Source organism: Amphiprion ocellaris, chromosome 6, assembly GCF_022539595.1.
Source record: "Amphiprion ocellaris isolate individual 3 ecotype Okinawa chromosome 6, ASM2253959v1, whole genome shotgun sequence".
Taxonomy (NCBI): Eukaryota; Metazoa; Chordata; class Actinopteri; family Pomacentridae; genus Amphiprion; species Amphiprion ocellaris.
The window spans coordinates 33,670,598-33,692,103 of NC_072771.1; the positions used below are offsets into that span (position 1 = coordinate 33,670,598).

General features: G+C 39.9%; 1 protein-coding gene and 1 long non-coding RNA gene across 2 annotated transcripts in view; both read right to left on the reverse strand.

Moving 5' to 3' along the window:
• Positions 1 to 21,506, reverse strand: part of LOC118471447 (uncharacterized) — a 129,825-nt gene that overhangs the window by 65,481 nt on the left and 42,838 nt on the right. The window lies entirely within an intron of this gene.
• Positions 459 to 2,922, reverse strand: gas1a (growth arrest-specific 1a). Its single transcript, XM_023287887.3, has one exon. The coding sequence runs from the start codon at positions 2,372 to 2,374 to the stop codon at positions 1,598 to 1,600; it is 777 nt and encodes a 258-aa protein (XP_023143655.2). The 5' UTR covers positions 2,375 to 2,922; the 3' UTR covers positions 459 to 1,597.

Sequence of the window (21,506 nt, forward strand, 5' to 3'; positions counted from 1 at the left end):
GGATACCTGAGAGCAGTGGAGTGTTGTTGGGTGGAGGACTGAGCGGGTGTTTTGTTGATTTATGGTGACAGTTGCTTTTGACAACAGGCGGCTAAATCAAGACATAGCAGGTCATTAGGCGACCGCTCAGCTGCAGGCCTGCATTCAAATGAGCATGAAGATATCACAGCTACAGAAACAGGAGTGTCAAAGTTTACACACAGCTGTGGAGCAAAGACGCAGCTGTACGAGACGACGGATGTGACTTCATGGTAGCAACATATGAAGAAAAATGAAGTGGAAATGCCTCAATCAGCCTGCATGCAACCTCCTTAATGCTCATCATACTGACTGAATGAACCCTCTGAACAGTCAGCATAGTAACTACACTGTTTTCACCTTCACCTGTTATGCATACCTGAACGGAAGTTCTAAAACTACAAATAAGTGTGTGTACAAGAAAGATTCACACACTTGACTCAGATTGACATTACTTTTATTAACGGAATGGCAGGCATAAAGCGAGTTACTCCAAACTGATGCAACTTCAAAGGGTCATGTGAGAAATAGTTTGTTTTTTTTTTAAAAAGGAGCACAAACTGATGCTTTTCTGTCTTTATAACAGATTTTTTTGCTCTTATGCCAGTTTATTGGCTTGTGATAACTAAACCGACATTTAGTTTTTAGCCTAAATCAGAATAACAACAGGCCCAAACTGCCTGAGCAACAAAACGTGTTATAAAGACTCTGAATTAAGGCACAACACTGTCAAGGAAGCAATGTGGCAAAATCAACAAATAACTCACAGTCGAGAATGATATCTTCAAGTTTTCCTTTATGCCTTCTACAAAAGGTATATCATTAAGGCAATCATACAGTGGATTTAGACATTTTCTTTTTCTAGGCTATACACAGTGAATAAATCATCTCATAGCCTAAAACATAGAAGATTCTCTGAAAAAAAATCTATATAGGCTATACACATATATACAATGAATGTACACTATCTTCAGACAAAATAACTTCCCTTTAAAGCTGGAATTCTCAGTTTTTATTCACAAGGAGACGATTTGGATGTAACTAGGGTGGCATGTAATAAATTACTGGTTCATTTTAACTCCTAAATCTATTTACAAGTTCATGGATTCCAACATTAAATACTTGTAAATCAGATAGCCTGGTGCCAAGTGGCAAAAGGCCTGTCATACAAAAATAGTTCATACTTTTAGAAAAACAAAGACTGGCAGTGCACAGCATATACTGATTATACAGATTAAACGCTGCATTGTTAACAAAACAAGCCAAAGCTGAGTCTCTGTCAGGACACCTTTGCTATCAGAACCTGTGGCAGAGAAAGGAGACAAATCCTTAATTAGCTTATCGCCTAAGCAGAGCATCTGCAGAGCCGCTGGAGTGGTTTGATAAGACAGTTTCATTTGCATAGAAGTATCCCCCATTTGATATCCTTCAAAGGCCTGCGTGCGCCAAAACGCCCTTTTTTTCCTTTTTAAGTCTTTGAGGCTCGAACCGTTCACAATAGGAGCAGGTCAATGAGTGACAAAAGTTTTGGTTGACTTTTATCCGGACAATAGTTGGGGCAGTTTATGAAGCACGGGGATTAAAAGAGGGGTAACAGAGCCAAAATGGATGCCAGCAGGGTCAAAACACGGTGCGCATTTTGGAGAGCGGCTCCGCTTTCCAGTTCCTCTGGATCGCGCGGATCCGGCAGGTCGTCGTCGAGCTCTTCGTCGGAGCCGCTGGCCTCGTACCTATCCGGGTAGTCGAAGCACAGCGCCTTCATTCTGCTCTTGACGAACTCGCAGATGGCTCTCTCCGTGCCGTCGCACAGGCAAGTGTCCAGCTGCTGACCCTTGGGTATTTTACGCATATTCGCGATCACATTCTGGCATGCGTTCGTGCACACCGCTCCGCTGAAAAGTTTCCCGCAGTGGTTCAAATAGTCGTGCATGGCGGAGCTGCACTGCGGGTCCCTCTCGCACTGGTGCCGGGCTTCCGTGCAGCCGGCGCTGGTAGTCCTGGGCAGGCAGGGCTCGATGGCCCGCTTGGTGTTTGCGCATATCGAGTCGTGGCCGCAGCTGCAGTCCTCCAGCGCCGGGCCGTTCTTCGTCAGGTTGAGCTGGACGAGCGACGAGATGCAGTGGCTCGGACACTTCTTCCTCTCCCCGTTCAGCACCGGGCCGCACGCACGGTGGTAGTGCTCGTACGCGTAATTGCACTCCGGCTCGGCTTGGCAGTTCATGATGGCTTGCCAGCAGATCAGCCGCCGACCGTGGGATGGCGACGCCAGGGAGAAGCAGCCAGAAAGGAAAAGCACACAGCCGAGAGGCCAAACGGATCTGCAGACGCGCTGTAGAAATGCGCCAGAGTTTGCCATTGTTATGGCTGAAGGACGCGGAGAAACTCAGAGCAGTGTCATATGTGAAACTTGTGCAGCGCTTCCATGGAGAGCGTCTTCGCCGGAGAGTGTAATTTATTCCGAGGCAGATGGTGTGTGATAGGCCCGTGTGTGGGCGTTCAACAGGCTGGCACTGCGCTGTGTAATCCCGGCTCCATAAACCCGTCAGTGCTGATCCATTTGAGCCGGATTCTCGGGTGGACCTCCCGTTATCCGTACATGATTGGGAGTGGGAACTAAAATAGAAACTCAAAAGACGCACCTAAAGTAAACTTCTCCGCAAGTGCGAGAGAGTTTCATTCCATCGCAGAGTTCATAAAACCTCCACTTTCAGCGAGTCCCCGATGCGTTTTCTCTCTCCGTCAAAGAGCGAAGCCGGACGAGTCCCGAGAGCCGCAGTGAGGACCGCGCTGGGTCATTAAGCAGTCCTTGTGCGCACAGGAGCGCAAACAAATAGTGCATGAGGAAAACAACAACCCTTGTGGGTCGCAAAGTGGTCCTCTACTCTCTCCCCTTTGAGCATTAGTCTTTCTGCTCCTCAGCCCCCCTCTCCATACATTAGAGAGGTGCCTCCCATTGGTTGGCCACTTGTTGAGGGTTTTACGTAGAGATGGGCGGGAGTTTGGGGTGGGAGGAAGATGGTCTTGAGAAATACAAGGTGAGGAGGGATGAAAGCGTTGGAGAGATTTAGTGGTGACCTTAATGATGTGAGGAAATGATTCTGAAACATGATTATTCTCACTGAACTCATAAAGTCACACTAGCTTTACCTTCCTGAAATCATATGTTAGTAGCACTTGAAGGTAAATACAAGGTTTCTATGGGAAAAAAAAACATGACTATACGTCTATGTTGTAATCAGTAGCTTTAAATTTACAGTATTATGAAATATAGCCAAAATGCCAGAACCGGTTTACACACAAGCTCCAATGTGATCAGTAAAATAATTTATTTGGTTCACATACAGTATAACACTGACTGAATATATCTCCTTTATAGCCAACATGTAAGCCACTATAAATATAAATGTACCTGTTATGCACAGTTTGATGGGATTTATAGTACTAGATATGTGTGTGTAAAATAAAAAGTCATACACTGATCAGATTTGCATTATTACTAAATACAGCCAAAAATGACATAATTTGATTTAGTTTGTTTACAGTATAATACTGACTGAATAAATCTACTTAATAGTCAACATATATTACTAGAAATCTGTCTAAATGGATCAAAATAAGTTGCTTTCAGCATTACCTGTGATGCAAAGTTGAATGAAATGTATAGAACTTAAGAACAAGCGTGTGTAATATAAGATTCACACACTTATCGGATTTACTTTATTTTTTTAGGAAATTAATATTAAGTCAGTTTATTATTTTAAAGGTAAATGCAAGGTTTTCGTAAAATACATTGCTGATATTTGTCTATAGGTCTATTATAATCATCATGTTAGGTTCATATTTTTTCATTTACAGTCTTACTAAATACAGGCCAGGATGTTTATTGCATTATAATATGTGGAATAATAAAATCCACTGGAGCCCCACTGATGTTTTCAGTGTCTAAATACTTTAATTTGAGGACAGATCTATCAAATTAAGTGTGGCTTTTCCATTTGTGGAGAAGTGTGTTCAAGAATAAATGTAGTAAATTGATTTTACTCATATATTTATCATTTTGATTATAGGAATTGATCATATTGTTGATATTTGTCCATATTAGCTATAATCACAAGCTTCAGTTCAAAATATTTAATCTGCAATCCCATGATCTCCATTTGCATTACATGTAGAATTTAAAAAAACATATAGAATGGCTTCTGACATTACTTTTCTGTGACATTTCTTTTAATTTACAGAGTGCTTATGCCAGGATATGCACTTTGCTGTGTATTTATAGTGTATACACAAAGCTAGAATGTCTCTTTTTAAAAGTGCAAGCCTTCAAAATATATTTATATTGTTTCTAATTTATTCAAAAGTGAAGAACTGACACAAAGTGAGAGCAGACAGAGGATTGCAATCAGTATGTGGCCAGCAAGACGATTTTTTTCATCCTGTAATATGCTGTAGACAACAGCATTGTCACTGCGCTGCTGTGCAATAATAAATTGAACACAACTTCATGCCTGCAGTGCTAATGATCTGTGCAGCATCCTCACTGATTTAATCATCCACATCCTATTAACTCTTCCTCAGCAGAGCAGTTGAGTGCAAATTAATTGAGGTATAATAGGGCACTCATTGAACATCACTCAATATAATCACTCATTATGGCTAACCTCCCTCTTGTTATCGCACTAGATCACAAGCTGTCAAATGTTAAGCTAGTGAATGAGCACTGGCCCTGTTATTTGCAGCGCTTTGCATTAATTCTAATCGTGGTAATATCAGCTAAACCTGGAGGGCTGATGGATGTGAACCTCAGTTACAGCAGATCATCAATCTGGGATTTTAAAAATTATTTAGGTGATTAAAGAAATCTGTCACTTTTGTGCTTTTCCTGTGTAGGTTAGTAATTTTTTAAAACCAATTATTACTTTTCAAGAGCTTGATGACGTGAAACAGGTATCATGATGTTGTTTTGGGCAGCATTAAATACATGCAGAGAACGTTAAAAGCTGCGGTTTTCCCAGGAAGTTTTTCCTCTTGCATGAAAATCGTAAAACATATCTAGACTCAGCCTTGAAGTCAGGTCAGCGGTGAATATTTGTGGCACAACTGGAAACCTCTGTTTCCTCTGCAGTGGATTTCTCATTGCTTAATTGCTAAATGATTCTGAAAGTAAGAGCTGAGGACATGCATGTGGCTGCTTAAATCTGAGGGAGGAGGAGCAAAATCTGAAGATTCCTGTTGATGTTTTATAGCATTTCCTCAATCAAACTCTATTGTACGATCTTTGACATGATGCTATCAGTCAATATATGTCACGTTTGTCACAATTTGGCCAAATGAATAGTTACTTAAACCAGCTGTAGTAGTAAATAAAGTAAAATGCTCATATTTCAGTTTCTACTTGTATTTTCAGTGGTTTTCATTTTCACTGTAAAATAATTTGACAGCTACATGGGAAAACAAGGGAAAAGGGATATTATATGGACTGCAAATCTACATTTCTGTATTCTGGAAGGTTTTATATGGTCAGAAGCTCTTCTTTTCACAACTGACAACACAGAATAAAGCAGATTGGGATCAAAAAACATTCAGCAGGTCCAGCAGGTTTCATAGTTTTCAGGTACCTGGTTTTGGGAAAGAGCTTTTGCATATTTACTGGTATTGACTCACTTCAACCACAACAATGACAAAAGCAAATTCTTTAATGGACATTTTAGACACATTTCAATATTTTGTTTTGCTTGACTAACAGCCAAAACCCCCAAAATATTTATACTACTATTCTAAAGACAAAGAAATGCAGCAACATGGGGACCTTGAGAAGGTTATCCAAATTATTCAGATTAATATTTAGTCAATCTGCAACAAATCTAGTAAATATTTCTGATATACACTACTGTTCAAAAGTCACCCAGACAATTTCATGTTTTCCATGACAACTCACACTTTTATTCATGTGCTAACATAACTGCACAAGGGTTTTCTAATCATCAGTGAGCCTTTCAACACCATTAGCTAACACAATGTAGCATTAGAACACAGGAGTGATGGTTGCTGGAAATGTTCCTCTGTACCTCTATGGAGATATTCCATTAAAAATCAGCTGTTTCCAGCTACAATAGTCATTTACCACATTAACAATGTCTAGACTGTATTTATGATTATTTTAATGTCATATTCATTGAAAGATGCTTTTCTTTCAAAAATAAGGACATTGTCTAAGTGACCCCAAACTTTTGAACAGTAATGTAAATGTCTTCATTAACGGAGATCAGTTAGGTTTGGTGTTTGTAGACATTTGCTGATTGTAATTAAAACTGGTAACATTAATCCATCTAGGCGTAAAATGCTAGAATCACAGATCAGAATGTTGCAGAGGAAAGTCAAAATTACAAATTGCAGCTATTTTTAAGTAGCCTTAAAGTTTATTTTTGTATCATTTTGATAATTTGCAGCTAAATATTCATTTAGCATGATCACGAAAAAGGTCAAAAACATGCAAACAAACTGTTTGTATTGGAAAAAAATGTGGAAAGTCAAAGCTTTTTCCACAAGCTTAGATAGCCAAGATATCTGCCTGGACCTCATCATCAAAATGGCACGAGTGTGTGTGTGTGTGTGTGTGTGTGTGTGTGTGTGTGTGTGTGTGTGTGTGTGTGTGTGTGTGTGGGTGTGAGTAAAATGATAGCCCACATGTTGACACATGAGCGAGAGGAGGTAGTTTAGTTCTTGAGGCTTGATGTGGATGAGGGAGTCAGGGAAAGAGAGCAGTGAGGGCACAAAGGCTGTTTGTGTTTCAAACAGCATTCTGATCTCAGGAATGTACCTTTAGGCCACAGCCGTGAGCTTCCCACTGCAAACAATGCACTCAATGTCAGTTACGGCTGGCTAGCGCAGACGCTGCTGGCGCTACTCCAAGGTCCCAACTCGTCGAAAATGATGGATACAGGGAACTCAATACCTCAGGAGTCCCTCTCCTGCTTTTCCCTGCAGCACAAAGAATGGAAACACTGTGTGTTCCGACAAAAGATTTCCAAACATCACCATCTTCATTGTTTCAAGTGCTTTTGGAACAACTGTAATATGAAACACAGGCAACGCCGTTCAAGCAAAGTATCACTTTTTTACCACATTAGTGTAAATAAAGCAGCAATTTTCCCTTTCAGAGTCCATAACTATTTTGATAATGGATAAAGTCGAGACTTGCAGGAGAAAAGCCCTCTTTAAAATCACATCAACCTCATAAAAAATCTTTCATCCTCAGCACTGGAGGAGTAAAAAAACTGAATTATCCAACACTTTTGTCTTTGCCAACAGCTGTACGCTTAAACCAGATGTGCTACAGTGAAAGCTGAGCGTCGTTACTTTGAGGCAACGATTAAACCCGAATTCCTGCCGCAACAGTCCATTTAGGGGACAAACAAAATGATATCAAAACCATCCCCTGCTGGTGTTCAGAACACAGAGCTGCAAACTTAAGTGATGCTTTGTGGAGAAAAAAATACAAAACTATGAAGTGATGCTGACTGAAATGAAAACATACTTTAAACAGCACCCAGGCTTTGCAAGAAGGTAGTATGCAAACTAAAGTGGTGTGTTTCTATCTTTATTTTTATGTTTTAAAGCTTCATTTGTGCACAAAACTTCCTTTGACAAGCTTTTAAAATATTTCTGTTAATGGTGTGAGCACAAATGGTTGAAAGTGTATTTTTTTTAACAGTCAGAGTTTATGATCCAGCACACCTGTCCATAACACTTTCTGGAGCGTGAGATCAGTAGATTATTGCTTCTACTCGCACCAATAGTTCCTGCACAATAAAGTACTCTATGCCCATGACACTGAATATATATATTTTTATGCCATATTTTATACATTATGAGAGTTTGGCTGCCAAATATTAACTCATTATTGGTGAAAGGGGTGCTGTTGCTGAAGTGTACAGAAAGTTGTATTGTGAGGATTTCTTTCATAATCGAGCGAGTTGAATCCCAGCAGAGCAGGTCAGCAGCAGTTGGGCCGACACTGTGCTGTCTGAAAAAGGAAATATCAAAATACAGGAAATGAGTTGGCAGGAACTATACATTCAAATTGCTTCCTCTTTGGGATTTCAGAGAAGCGATTATGGCAAGTGATAAGTTCTTTGGAACGGAACCAAACAAGATTAAGGATTCATTTCCTTCCTCATGTCTGCCTATTAATTAGCCTCTGTTTTGTCCATCCTCTTCCGGGGATTTGTTCGGTTTGGAACTGCAGAGTGACGCACAAGTGATTAAAACGGTTACTACATAGAAGATAGTGGCAAATTTTTACCACTTCTAAAATACACTGGCTGCAAAAGCTGTGAATCCCTGGAAATTGCTTTGCTGACGTGACAGTGATGAAGAGAAAATCCCCTGAAGCTCTAAAGAGGAACAACACAATATCTCTCTTCTCAAAGACGAACAGTGATACGATGCAGTTTTCTCTCCATTTCCCTTCCTGTGTTAGAATGTGTGGAAACTGGAGAGTCAAACCTGTTGTGCTTTAATGTATCTGTAAGGTGGGTTCCTTCTTCAAAATCCTGCTAAATGTTAAATGAAGTGTAATGGGGGGTGAGTTCCTTTAATCAGTAAGATTGAAGTCATCCATCATGTCAAACAGGGAGAGATCCTCCTGACCGCTTTAACACAGCCCACTGTGTTTCAAGAAACTAAATCTGAAAGTAGCCCTTCATACTCAGATACCTGTATTTCACCCATGTAATAATGTAAGAATTTATGAACCTAACCAGTGTTTTACTGTACAAGACAAACAAAAACTGCAGAATATCTAAATGAGGCAAGTTTGAAGGGTAAGCTGCATGTGTACTATGTCTCTTTCTACGTGTCTGAATAAAATTATATATAAAATTAGCGTAAAAGTCACCCATGTCTGCAAACCAGAAGAGCTAATCTTATAACGACGCAAGAAATCCAGCAATGTTTCAAGTGGGGATCAGCCAGTATGGGTTTTCCAGGGCTGATGCTGATTATTGGGAATCAAGAAAGCCAGTGCCTGATATTTGGAACATTCAATGTAAGGTTTTAACTGTATGTGATAGCAGAGAATCTGTCATTCATAACCAGATTTCTCCAATAATAAGAGGGACTATAACTGAATATGTAAAATGGAAATAAGAGTGATTTAATTAGGAGGCTCCCGTCTGTTTCTGTGGGATTTAGTAAGATCCATTTTTCTCCTGCAGTTGTGTTTGGTGTTTTGTATTTTCTTCATCTTTCACATTTTTTTTGCCCACTAAGGTTCATATCTTAAAGCATTATTAATTACTGTTTTCCGAACTCTGTTTCAGGGTTTTCTGTGGCTGCCTTCTAACCTAGCTGCTAGCCGTTAGCATAGCATTAACCACTGTGAGAGGAGCTAATTTCCTGGTTTGTGGCAACGACTTGTGCTTCTTGTTCAGTTTTTGCAGTCTCTGTGACGACAGACAGAGAGAGGTGGCTGCATCTGACCTGAGGTAGCCCATTTAATTGATTATTAATTGGTCAGCAAAAATATTGACACCAATAATTGGAGAAAATGCAAAATACCGGCCACGATAATAGGCCAGGCTGATAATCGGTCTATCCCTAGTTTCATGCTCCATGTCTCTTTGTGGCATAGTTCCTTCCAGCATTTAATGCATGTGGAGACTTTCACAAAATGACCTCCACAAACGAGGCGGTATGTCAAGAGTTCCTGGTACCACACAGGCGGCACCAACAGTATTTTATCTCTACATTTAAATATTTAAGATTTTGAACACAGTAAAACCTGTAAACAGTCTTGGAAGGATTGTCAGGTCCATCCTTAGATCCTCTAAAACAGTCTGATTTACTCATTCAGACCATGATTATCTTGCATGACATGCACTTACGCTGTCAAGTAGAGCGTTACATTCAGATCTGTGATTGCATCCAGGTACCTTCCACAGTATTTACCCTGAAAGACCTCTATGAATCTCCACACAGCCTCCACACACCACATATCAGACCAGCAGCTGTTGCAACACATGCTGCTCAGCCATCAGCCTGCATGAGCGGCTGTTTATACAGGCCTGAAAGCCTTTCATATCACTGCAGACAAACACCAGCACATATGGACCAACCAATAAAGCCCTAACTTCTGACACAGACATATGACCTTAATCTCCCAAACATGAAGTGTAGCAAGAAAGAATTTAACAATATAAAAACACAACAAAGCAAACGTACGCATAATCACTTTAACCGCAAGTGCTAAACATTCCTGATCTGCTGTTGATGAAAGATTCAGCTTCGCTATGGAGACTTGTGACAATCCACACTTTATATCTGCAAAATCTATGGTTTTATTAATAGAAACTAGTCAAAATGGAAAGTTTCTTCAGGGCTATCTTGCCAGACAAACAGATAATGTGACTGACTGACTGCAGGCAATGTTTAATGTCAGATTTGTTTTTGGGGTGATGATGGAAATTGCATAACTGCAAGTGTAACACTAACAAACTATTACTTCTTGTTGGTTGGTATGGCAAAGTTGTTTGAAAAAAGTTGCTTATTTAGACATTAAACAGCAATGGAAAAACATTACTGTTCAATTCTCTTTAGGGTTAAGTCCAGCATTCCTACACTTTTATTTCCAGTTTTGGTCTCTACCAACTTCTACTGAAAAACTAGCAGTTAACAGACACTGTAGCCATGTTTCCATTGCAGGAAATTTTCCCAGGGAAAAGGAACCTCTGGAGGAACTTCAACTGCAGGACACCAGCTTCTAAATTAAGTTCCAGGCAAGTTGTGCTGCCTCCCAAAAAGTCACAGCTCGAGGGGTAGTATTTTCTGAACTTTTTGGGTGAAGCTTGCAGTGCTGAACTTTTCTGATTTGTTGCATATTTGCAGCAAACTCTTTGATGTCATCTCATAATCAATCTCCACAATAGCTCATCAAATCTGATTTCTTACTTTAAGTTTTGAATTTTGAATTGACTTTGCTACTACTACTTGCTTTTTTTTTTACGATCAACAGCAGCACGACTTGAATGATGCTGAATGTCGCCGTAGTATCCCTCACTTTATATGGTGTCACCATTCTTGTAAAACCTTTTTATTTACCACCACATATTAGACTGTATTCGAACAATTTGTTGTAGTTACATGCAAAAAAGACATGTAAAAACAGCTGTTGTTGTATCATACATCATTAGACTAACTTGCATAATTGCTGCAGGTCTTTAGATCACAGTGGGAATGTGACCACCAGTGGTCTGAAGGAAGCTTGTAGTTTCTTAAAATAAGTTTCTGGGATGAAAGGTTTATGTTTGAGTTTGTGTGTCTGTCAGTTGTTTGGTGCTGAACAAGTAGTGTGGAGAGGATCCTTGGTGCTTTTTCACAGAAACACAAACTGACAATATGTGAACTGTAGCACTGCAGGCCCTACAGTTAAAGAATAAGCTGACATTCACTATAAAATGTCTGTAAAGTTGTGAGCAACCCCTTTCACATTATTACATTATTTTCCGTTGACACTGTTATCATAAAAATATCCCTTACAGTCACTTTAACCAAGTGTTTTACATGCCTAACCCTAATCATACCCTGACCATAGTTTATTAGCTATATTTAATAAGATACTTTGTCACTGAACCTATAAGAGAGGGTTTTGCAGAATTGTCCAATGTCAATAGTCTTGTTCAGCAATAGAACTGCCTTGTAATGTTTTTGTATGTATGCATTTGGAAAACTGGATTAGCCAATAGAAAAACAATAAATAGACTCTACTAAACTTCTCAGACTGAGAATCAGTTATTACCAGGTAGGTGTTCACATACAAGGAACCTGATGTGGTGTTCTGGTGCATAACATTAAATGCTAGCATGCAGAAAGAAGGATAAAAAGATTTTTAAAGTGTCGCAAGACAATTCAACAGCAAGTGCTGCAAAAAAAGTACTAGAAATATTGACAGTGTGAGTCTTCAGTAAGATTCATGCTTCCCATTGTTTGAGCACCCAGCTGACACAATATGTAAACAACAGGACACACAACAAGAACACCATCTCACCATCTCATTCGCCTTTCAAACTTATGTCCCAGAACCCCCTGCAGCTTTTCTGGCAGGCTTCCAAACATACAGACCAATTTAAGAGATTAGGCCCAGAAAAAGCACACAAGACCAAGACAAATGGCCCCACCAGATTTCTTCCTCCTCCCCACCCCGAAGCCCAACCTCTGGCATCGCAGTCTGCTATAGAGACGTCAAGTAGTGTGGGAGGGAATGTGAAACCCTAGCATGTTCCCCATTTGGCACGTTCCTGAGGCTCCAACGCAGTTATGAGGCCACTTCATAGGAGTGTAAACTGTGTATTTAAAAAGCCGTCATTGTGGGACTAACATTGGCCCTGGTGTAGGTTGTTAGAATAACTGAATGACACAATGGTTTCTTTTCTAAATAAACAGATGTGGGCAGGCAGTTAAAACCTTCTCTTTTTTCCCCCCTCTTCCTCTTCGTCTCCTCCTCCTCCAGCCCATCTGTAAGTAGCCTCACACATGTATATACAAACACACACTCTCTCTCTCTCTTTCACTCTCACTCCCTCCCTCCCTCTCTCACCCTCTTTCTCCCTCTTCCTCCCTCCATCCACATGTCTAAGAAAGGCAAAGGGCCGGTTTCCTCCTGCAGCTGTTCAGTACAGACGGGCCTCTATTCCAGCCTCTGCACAGTGAAGTGATACTGGCCGTCTGCTCGGGCTGATTAATTGCGTGTCATTCTTAACTCCTGCAAGACCACTGCCCCTCTGCAGCCCCTCAAAGCACCCCGACTCCCCCCGTCTCCTCCGACTCCCCCCTCCTCCCACGCTGCACATGGAGGAAATGAGCTCACCACAACCCTGCTGGCACTGGACTCCTATCAAATCTAATTCTGAATGAAAGATTACTGTGGTATTTCAAAAAGACTGAGGCTGGTCCAAACAATAATAATTCATAAGTTGTGCGTGATAGCTAATGAAAAGCAGTTTATCTTAAAATTAGAACTAAACTCAATAAGAGTTTAAAAAAAGAAAACAAGACAAATGCACTTAATAGTTCTAGTTGTTCCTAAAGTTTCTTCATCAGATTCTCAGATTTTTGTTTTTGTCTGTTTTTGAAATGGTGCTTCTTTATTTAAAATCTCATTGGTTTTGTATATTTAACAAAAAAAGTATTACACTGGAACTGGAATTACATTTTCCAAAAATTGGTTCAAGATTTTGTCAATTTCTACACATCAGTTTTCCTTTGTTGCTCCTGTTTAGGAGTTTTTGTTATCTGATGTAGGAGTCTAAGAATAGAGGGTGTGATGTGCTGTACACTTTGGAAAGTCTTTTGAAGTAAAATTCGTAATTCAAACTGCTTTGGCTTGACCTAATTTAGCTCTCAACACTCATTTTCTCTTGCTGCTTTCAGTTGACTAGTTTCCAGCATTTATAAACCGTGGCTTTGTAACATTAACATATTAAGTTCTGTAGAAGCAGTACTTTATGGGCCATAACTGTTTCCCAAGTTGTGCACCCTTTTTGGAAGTACAAACTAAGGCAAAGAAACTTCAAATACGAACCTGGCTTCTTCAGTGGAAAAAAATGAAAACATTCTGAGGTTGTTTTGTTTTGGAATTCTGAGTGGAAATTTGGCTATAAAGGAAAACACACATTGTGAGCCTGAGAACTACTGAACAGATGAAGATAAGTCAATGTATTTATGTGAAAACTAATCTGTAAGTGTGTTTTAAAAGTCAGAGAGTTCCAACTACTGCTTGCCTATGTCCCCATGAAGTCGTGCAAGAAGTCCATTCCCAGCTGGTTCTGCTATGCTGATAAGACAGAGTGGCTGCCTGGTGACCAAATAAAAAGCATATGTTTGACATAGCATCAGAGATGCTTCAATCCTCTGTGAACTCTTGACTCCGAGGGGATTACTGTGGATAAGAAGGATGTGACCAATCCATACATTGCCTGCTCTGAAGAAACAGAGAGGCCTTTTTGGAGTGTTAGCTTCCACAAAATGTGTTTTTTAAATGCATCCTTTGAAAGTTTTACTGTAGTGATATGGATTGTAGTTAAGTTTGAATGTGGTCAGTGGAGGCAGAATTTCTATTTTCTCTGGAAATATTCTCTGCTTACCACGTGTACATGCTGCTAACTACATTAACTGCACATTAGCCACATTAATACATTAACTACACCTGTATAATGGCTCATTAAGTAAATATAAAAGCAACCAATCATGTAGCAGAAACGTAATGCATTGATGCATGTTGACATTATCAGGAGGATCCACTGAAGTTTATACAAGGAATGTCCCAGGCAAGATTTTTTTTTGCCACCAATCTCATACAATTTTTCTAGACAATAAACTCTTAAATATTTTTTTTTAAATCAATGTATATGCTTGACACTTGAATGGTTCTCCTATACATCATGAAAAAAATGCATTTCTGCATCCATGCTGTTTCTTAGTGTTATGTAGGTGGCCACAAACCTTGTTGTAAAGCTCTAGCACTGTCTGAAATGCAGTATAAACAGGGTCAGGCATACTGTGGCTCCGCAAGCTTCAAAAATGGCAAAAACCTGTATTCTCTACATGTATGTGAGAAAATATATTGTATATTAGCTGTACTACCTGGCTGCAACACCATCTGCTGCCTCTTATTGTTTAATACCATAACAACCTGCTATGGGCAAGTACAGAGCATTGTGGGGGTTTGGCCAGCAATGGGCCACCATGACAAAGACTTATCTCCAACCAGAACTCATAATTTCATAGGACTGAGTAGGACAGACATCCTATATTCGAGTGCCATATGTACCAGAGGTCCAAATCATCTGTCTGTTGCCTAACACAGCACAGTGGTGTGTGGGTTTATAGAGAATAGTTCAAAAAAGGATTAAAAAAACATCCAGTAAGTGGTTGTTCTTTGGGTTCATGATGGCACAGGTCAGAGGAGAATGGATAGATTGGTTTGAGCTGATAAAAAGGCAACAGCAACTCAAACAACAGTCATTACAACCAAGGTGTGCAAAACAGCATCTCTGAGCAGAAGCAGATGTTACAGCAGTAAAGCTCTAAACCATGGAGATTTTGGAAAGGAGATATATCTTGGCATATTTTGAGACCCTTCGTACTCAATCGGTATCATTTAAATGCCACAGCCAACCGGAGTGTCATTTTTTGTTGTTGACCATGTCCATTACTTCATGACCACAGTGTACCCATCTTTCTAATGGCTACTTTCAGCAGGATAACATGTCATGTCACAAAGCTTGTATCATCTCAGACTATTTTCTTGAAGATGACAATGAGTTCCCTGTCCTCTAATGACCTCCAAGGTCACCAGATGTCAGTCCAATAGATCAGTCTTTTGGGATGTGGTTAAAAGAGAGGTTCTTATAATGAATGTGCTGCCCACAAATCTGCAGCAACTGTATGATCCTATCATGACAATATAAATCAAAAGTTCTAGGGAATGTCTCCAGCACCTTGGTGAATCTATGCCATAAAAAAAATTACAGCAATTCTGAAGCCAAAGGTCATCCAACCTGTTCTAAGCAAGATTTACTTAATGAAGTGGTCTGTGAGTTCTGTCACAGTCACTGCTGATTTGAGTTGGGGTTATCTGAAGGATAAACATGCGAGAACCCTTTCAAAACACCAGGATTGCTCCTGATTCTCTCCCTTCACCTTCAGCTACTTTTGAAGACAATCACAATGACCTTTGACTGCATGGAGTTTTAGTGTAGATCGGATATCAAGGTGACTGACAAGGTTCAGGGAAGAACTGTCAGAAGAGGAGGATGGGATTAAGAATACACAACCTGTTCTCATTCCCAGGGCATCATATACTGCAGTTTTAAAGCCGCTAAGGTCTGAGAGCTGCAAAAAAAGGTGCCCTTGGGCGCCAGCACCACCCATGTCAAAATAGCAATACTGATGCATATAGGAGTTTTTCTAGTATAAAACTGAATCATAAGAGGGTTGGAGGTGGGAAAAGAGGCATAAATCACAGGATTTTCTTTCAGGAAACCATGTGCTGGAACATTGTGCACACATCTGTTTTATTTTGTGACTTCAGTTTCATTTTTAGTCACTGTATGGTTATGTTAAGGCACCAAAACCATATAGTTAAGGTCAGAAAAGCACAATGATTTGGGCTGAAATCTTCTGTTTCACAACATTACCCACAAATTATAAGGAAAACGTCTCGTTGCCTGAAAAGGACAACAGTGACAACACTGGCAGAGAACATCTGGCTGTGAACTTATAGTGTATATTTCTGACATTCACATACTTTTATAGTTCTATCACACCATCCTTCATGATGAAAAGCGACACTAAAGGGCACCCAGTGTTCCAATGATATGACAAGTAAAGCAGCCCTATGTGATAAGGTGGGAGTGAGACTGGGCTAAAATATGAATGAAAATGCAGTTTATATGAGCCAGAATCTCTGATGCAAGACAGTGTTCAAGTAACAGCCTGGGAGTCATATTTTTTATTCTGAAATAGCAAAGAAACATGTGCTCTACCAGTGCAACTGAGTAAGTTAAAGCATTAATTTCCAGGGGAGAAAACAAGGATGATGTTCCAATCGTTTCTGGTCAGCGCTAAAGCAGTTCTTCATTGTTGTAGCTCTTTTAACTACAGGCCAAAAACTTAAAATTCAGTTAAACTTGTAGGAAATTTTATTTTCTGGCCTAAAGAAATTCATGATGTGTTTTCAAGTCATTAGAAAAACAAAGAGAAAAGAAATGCATTTCGCTATTTGTGTTTTGTAAGGCAGGATATAGGAAAGCTGCTTTTTTCATTTTTGAAATTGTATTTTAACAAAGATGTCACATAAAGTTCTTCCCATAGAATTTAATGTCTTTGGCAAACTGGTTTCAATAGTAATGCAACTGGTCTACTTACACATGTGTCATGGTCTGGCAATTCCAAAGTACCTCAACTAAATCATGTCTCAATGACAAGTTAATCGTAATTGTTGTGCAATCAAGAGTATCTCAGATAATGTGGATTCAAAAGAAGTTCATCATGATGACTGTGCCTGACGTTTACTAGATAATTTTATACCTTAAGGACTCACTCACAGCTTTGCCAGCATTTTTCTTCTGAGCAAGGTTCCAAACTTGCAAATGCTGAGGAAAAAAAAACACCTCAGCGCTGATGTTTTGTCACAACATAACCCGTCAGTGTCTGCTTTCAGCCGATAACGGCCAGGCAATAACTCTAGTGGGGCCCCAGATGGCTTTGGACAGATTCATCACAACTAACACCCCAGGTCAGCCACAGGTAATCCATCAGGGCACTGAGCTAATTCGGCGGTGTCGGGTAGGAGCAAAATAAGTCTGACTTTTTTCTCCCCTCAGTTCAGGCCGAGGTTAAATCTCCACTGACACAATTTATGGCTTCTTCCAAGTGAGTGCAGAGGTTGTGCTCCGGTATAACAGGGATCAAGAAAGTCTGGAAGGTAAATTAAGGTTTTCAATGTGCACACACACACACACACACACACACACACACAGGATGATGAGATGTTTCTTATCATTCTCTTTCAGCATCCATTTACTCCCAGGAGAGAAAGCTCTCGCTCCATTACTGTGCTGCGTGACGTGGTATTGGGCTTAAATCACAGCAGCGACTGACAAAAGTAAACCAGTCAACGGCCTCATTACTCAGCACTCTGGGCAGCTCCTAACATGGCAGCGCAGGGAGACATATGAGCTGAGGATGATCCCACGCTCTGCATCCTGGTAGCTCACAGCAACCGCTCACAAACAAATCACACAGCCTGCAGTCATTATTAGAAAGAATCAGGCAAGAGTCCAATCCAGAAAAAGAGTCCTTCTTGGACCTTTAGATTCTCCGAAATCTCCGACAAAGCATAATAAAACTGCCCAAAGGAAACATCTTTTTAGGAAATTAACTCAGTAATGCAGATATATTGTAGACATGAGGACAATATGTGGCTCATTATGCATTTTCTACAAAACACCTGGAGGCAAAGAAAAGTAGTGACTTCATATCCAATACTGGAATGCTGGTAAGATTCTCATTATAATTGTTGCTACACTGGATTATGTTTGTTTTCTTTATTCTGTATGAATAAGTAATAACTCACGGCAAGTTTAACACTAATCTGCAGAAAGGGGAAGCTCAGGATAATGATGCTAGAAGCTTAGTTATATTAGATCATTGGTTATATTTATTAGTCCAGACATTATAGTATTACAGAGATATAAGTGTAATTTCTCAACTTTCCGAATTTATGATTTCAGTGTAATGCACTGCTGATGCCAAAGAAATAAAATCAGTTTTCTGTTTATTTGTCTATTAGTTAGCGGGACAACTCTACTTAAGAGGATTAATTTAAAGCCAATAGGAACTTTAACAGGTGTTTTTGAAGCTAATGTCTCCTGAAACTTAACATGGAAGAACTAAAGTTATGTTTTCTTTGTTTCTTTTGCTCAAAAAAGACCATTAAAAACAAGATTTTTTGAGACACAAACATATCATGCCCGAGTGATCCTGCAAAATTGCAGAGCAGTTAACCAAGAGGCAACAGTTCACAATTTTAAATTACTCAGTTATGGATTTCCCTCTCAAAAATTCAGCCCAGCATTGGATTACAAGTAAAATTTTGTGTTTTGTGATGCATCCTTGGTGGAGTTCTGTGTTGTCTGAGTGCATTCCAGGTATTTTTGCTAATAATTTGATTATTCAGCCTCAGTAACATCCAGGATTGTTTGAGTAGAGTCTGTACCTTTTATGGGCAAAACCGAACCCCTGCCCATGTCTGTGGGCACAAAGTCTTAAAAGTAAGTTAGCAAACTCTTAAAATCACCATTTAAACCTATTAAAAGTAAATCAAACACCACATAAAAGCTAAATTAGGAGTAATAAGGTCCAGTGGAATGTGTTTATTTTTTCTCAGAAAATGAGGAAATGCTGAAGAAGTGTCCTAGCATGGTCTGTTAGCAGAAACGAAAGAGAAAGAGAGCATCAGTGCAGTAGTTATACAAAATATCGAGGACTATTTGGTGTTTTTGTCAATTATACTGGCACATAAAATGTTATTAGAAGGCTTGTCACTGAATGCTGTGTATTGATCCCTCAGAGAAATGCTAAATGATCCATTATTTAGAATTATTTTATCAACTTTTTGTCCAGTCCAATGTGAGACTAGGGCTATAGAAAAGCAGGCCTCAAGGAAATAATAGTTCTTTGGGTTTTTTGCATACATGACAAACTGATGTACATGTACACAACTGCACATCATTTACGGATTATATATAGCAAAATATTTGACTTCAAGCATGAAAAACTTGTCAGTCATCAATCAGTGCTCTGGAGTTTCCCCCTCTGGCTGCTTGGTTTTGTTTATGACATTTCTAGTCCAGGTGTGCACCTGAGATTCCTCCCTGTGCCTCTATGTTAAAGGGCAGGTGTGTCCCGCTGTGGTGGCCAAAGGTTTATGACCTCGTACGCTGCCATCTTCTGTTACCTCACACCATTAGCCTGTGGTCGTCCTCTGAGCTGGTAGGAATGCGAGTGTGGATGTGCACTGGCTTGCTCAAGACGCCTTTTATGACCTTTGAGCGCCTGCTAAACAGTCACCTTTCTCAATCTAAGTGGAAAGCTTTCATGTATTGACACTTAAAATCCAGGGGATGCATTAAGGAGTCACCAAGAATGCATAAAACAATCAGATAGGAAAGAAATGTATTATATATATATATGTGTGTGTATAATTCTGCAATAGAGACTCATGGGACAGCCAAAACTGATGCTCGGCTACAGGCCACATCTCCACTCTATTACATACCATATCCATCACCACAGGGGACACTGAGGCGAAGGGGACATTTGCCATAATCATGGTCATTTCCTGGACCCAGCTATGCACCCCGGCTGTCTCTATGTATGGAGTCCGGCAGTCTGGGCTCATGTCGACAGTGCAAACACACAGGGAACACACTCATCCATCCAGCACACAGCAGACCTCTGATCCATCTGAGACGGCAGCCGAACAATCTGCTCCTTCTTCTGGCCTTCCCTGTCCAGACATACTTTCTGTTGCAATCTGTCCGCCCCGAATGAAGATAAAGGAGAACACCACAGCCTGATTTATCAGTCAACATTGAACTATCTGAAAGTCCCTCGCACAGATGGCTGGATAATGTCAACTCGAAGACCTTTCTCTCCCCCTGCTGATTCCTTTTATCTATCTCCTCCAGACATATTCCTGAGAATACTCACGAGTGCTAATGATAAGGCCAGAGTTTCAAAGTTCAAACTCAAACATTAAAAAAGTAGGTCTCTACGATTCTTGGTTCCACAGCAGCAAGGCCAACCATACGTTTAAGATGTAGAAGCTGTGATAACGTCTGCAAAAATAAGTTCACAGCTTCCTCTTAGGAAAGGCCTGAGGGGTCTTTCAGGTTTTCCAAAGCCATGATTGAAAAGGATAAAAATACAGATACAGGTTTCAGTTACAAGCAAATAGTAAATTGTCTTTGTAGCTGAAAAATGAATTTAATATTACAATACACTATAATACAATACAGCAAATCTAAAAGTTTACCACTTTTGCCAGTGGGGGCAGTAGGACAAGAATATTGCTTTTTTTCAAACTTAATTTTCATATATTTAGAGTTGTGCTCCAACCTTATGAAATTAAGTTCAACATTCACTGGCCTTTTGGTTCTTAAGCTGCTAAATTATTCACTATGTTCACCACCCAAACAGCGACAAGGTTCATTGGAGCTTAGGGGAGCTGCAGAAATGGGAAAAAGTTTCCGTAGGTTTGCATCTCAAGCCACACGTTGCTCATATTCATTTTTTAATTAGTAGAGTTTTAAACACATTAAAACTATAACTAGATCTTTTTTTACCAGAATTTTGTAGTTTAAGTGGTAGTAATATAATAGCAGTATAACGTAGGTCCACAAAACTTACATTTGTGATATGCAGACTTATTGAAATGCATGATTCAAGCCCAACAGTAGCCTACACAAAGGCTAAAATGGCATCTAAAGACTCACCATCTGTCTGTTCTACGTCTCTGTGTATTTTCAGTTCCTCTACTCTCCTATCAAGTTAAATGCTCTGCTGGCCACATGAAGCCAAAACACTTTTCATGTCTGCCAATGCAGGTCAACCCACAAACACATGATAAAAAAAAAACTAAAGTGATATTATCTGTAACTGGCATCAAATGTTCTTTCCAGAGGTGTTGTAATGTAACATCTGAAATCCCTTCAACCTCAAACGTGTTTTGACAGATCTGGCATGTAGCGACCATTTTTGTTTTGTTTTTCAGAAGTATGCAGACTGATAAAAACGTGTAATCAGCGTAATCTCGTAGATGAAACGGGCTCTAAACTCAAAAATAGGCTAGACGACAACAGCGAGGAAAACACCACTGTTTAAATTGGTGTCTTCTCACCTGCTGAAATGGCAAAAATTCTTTC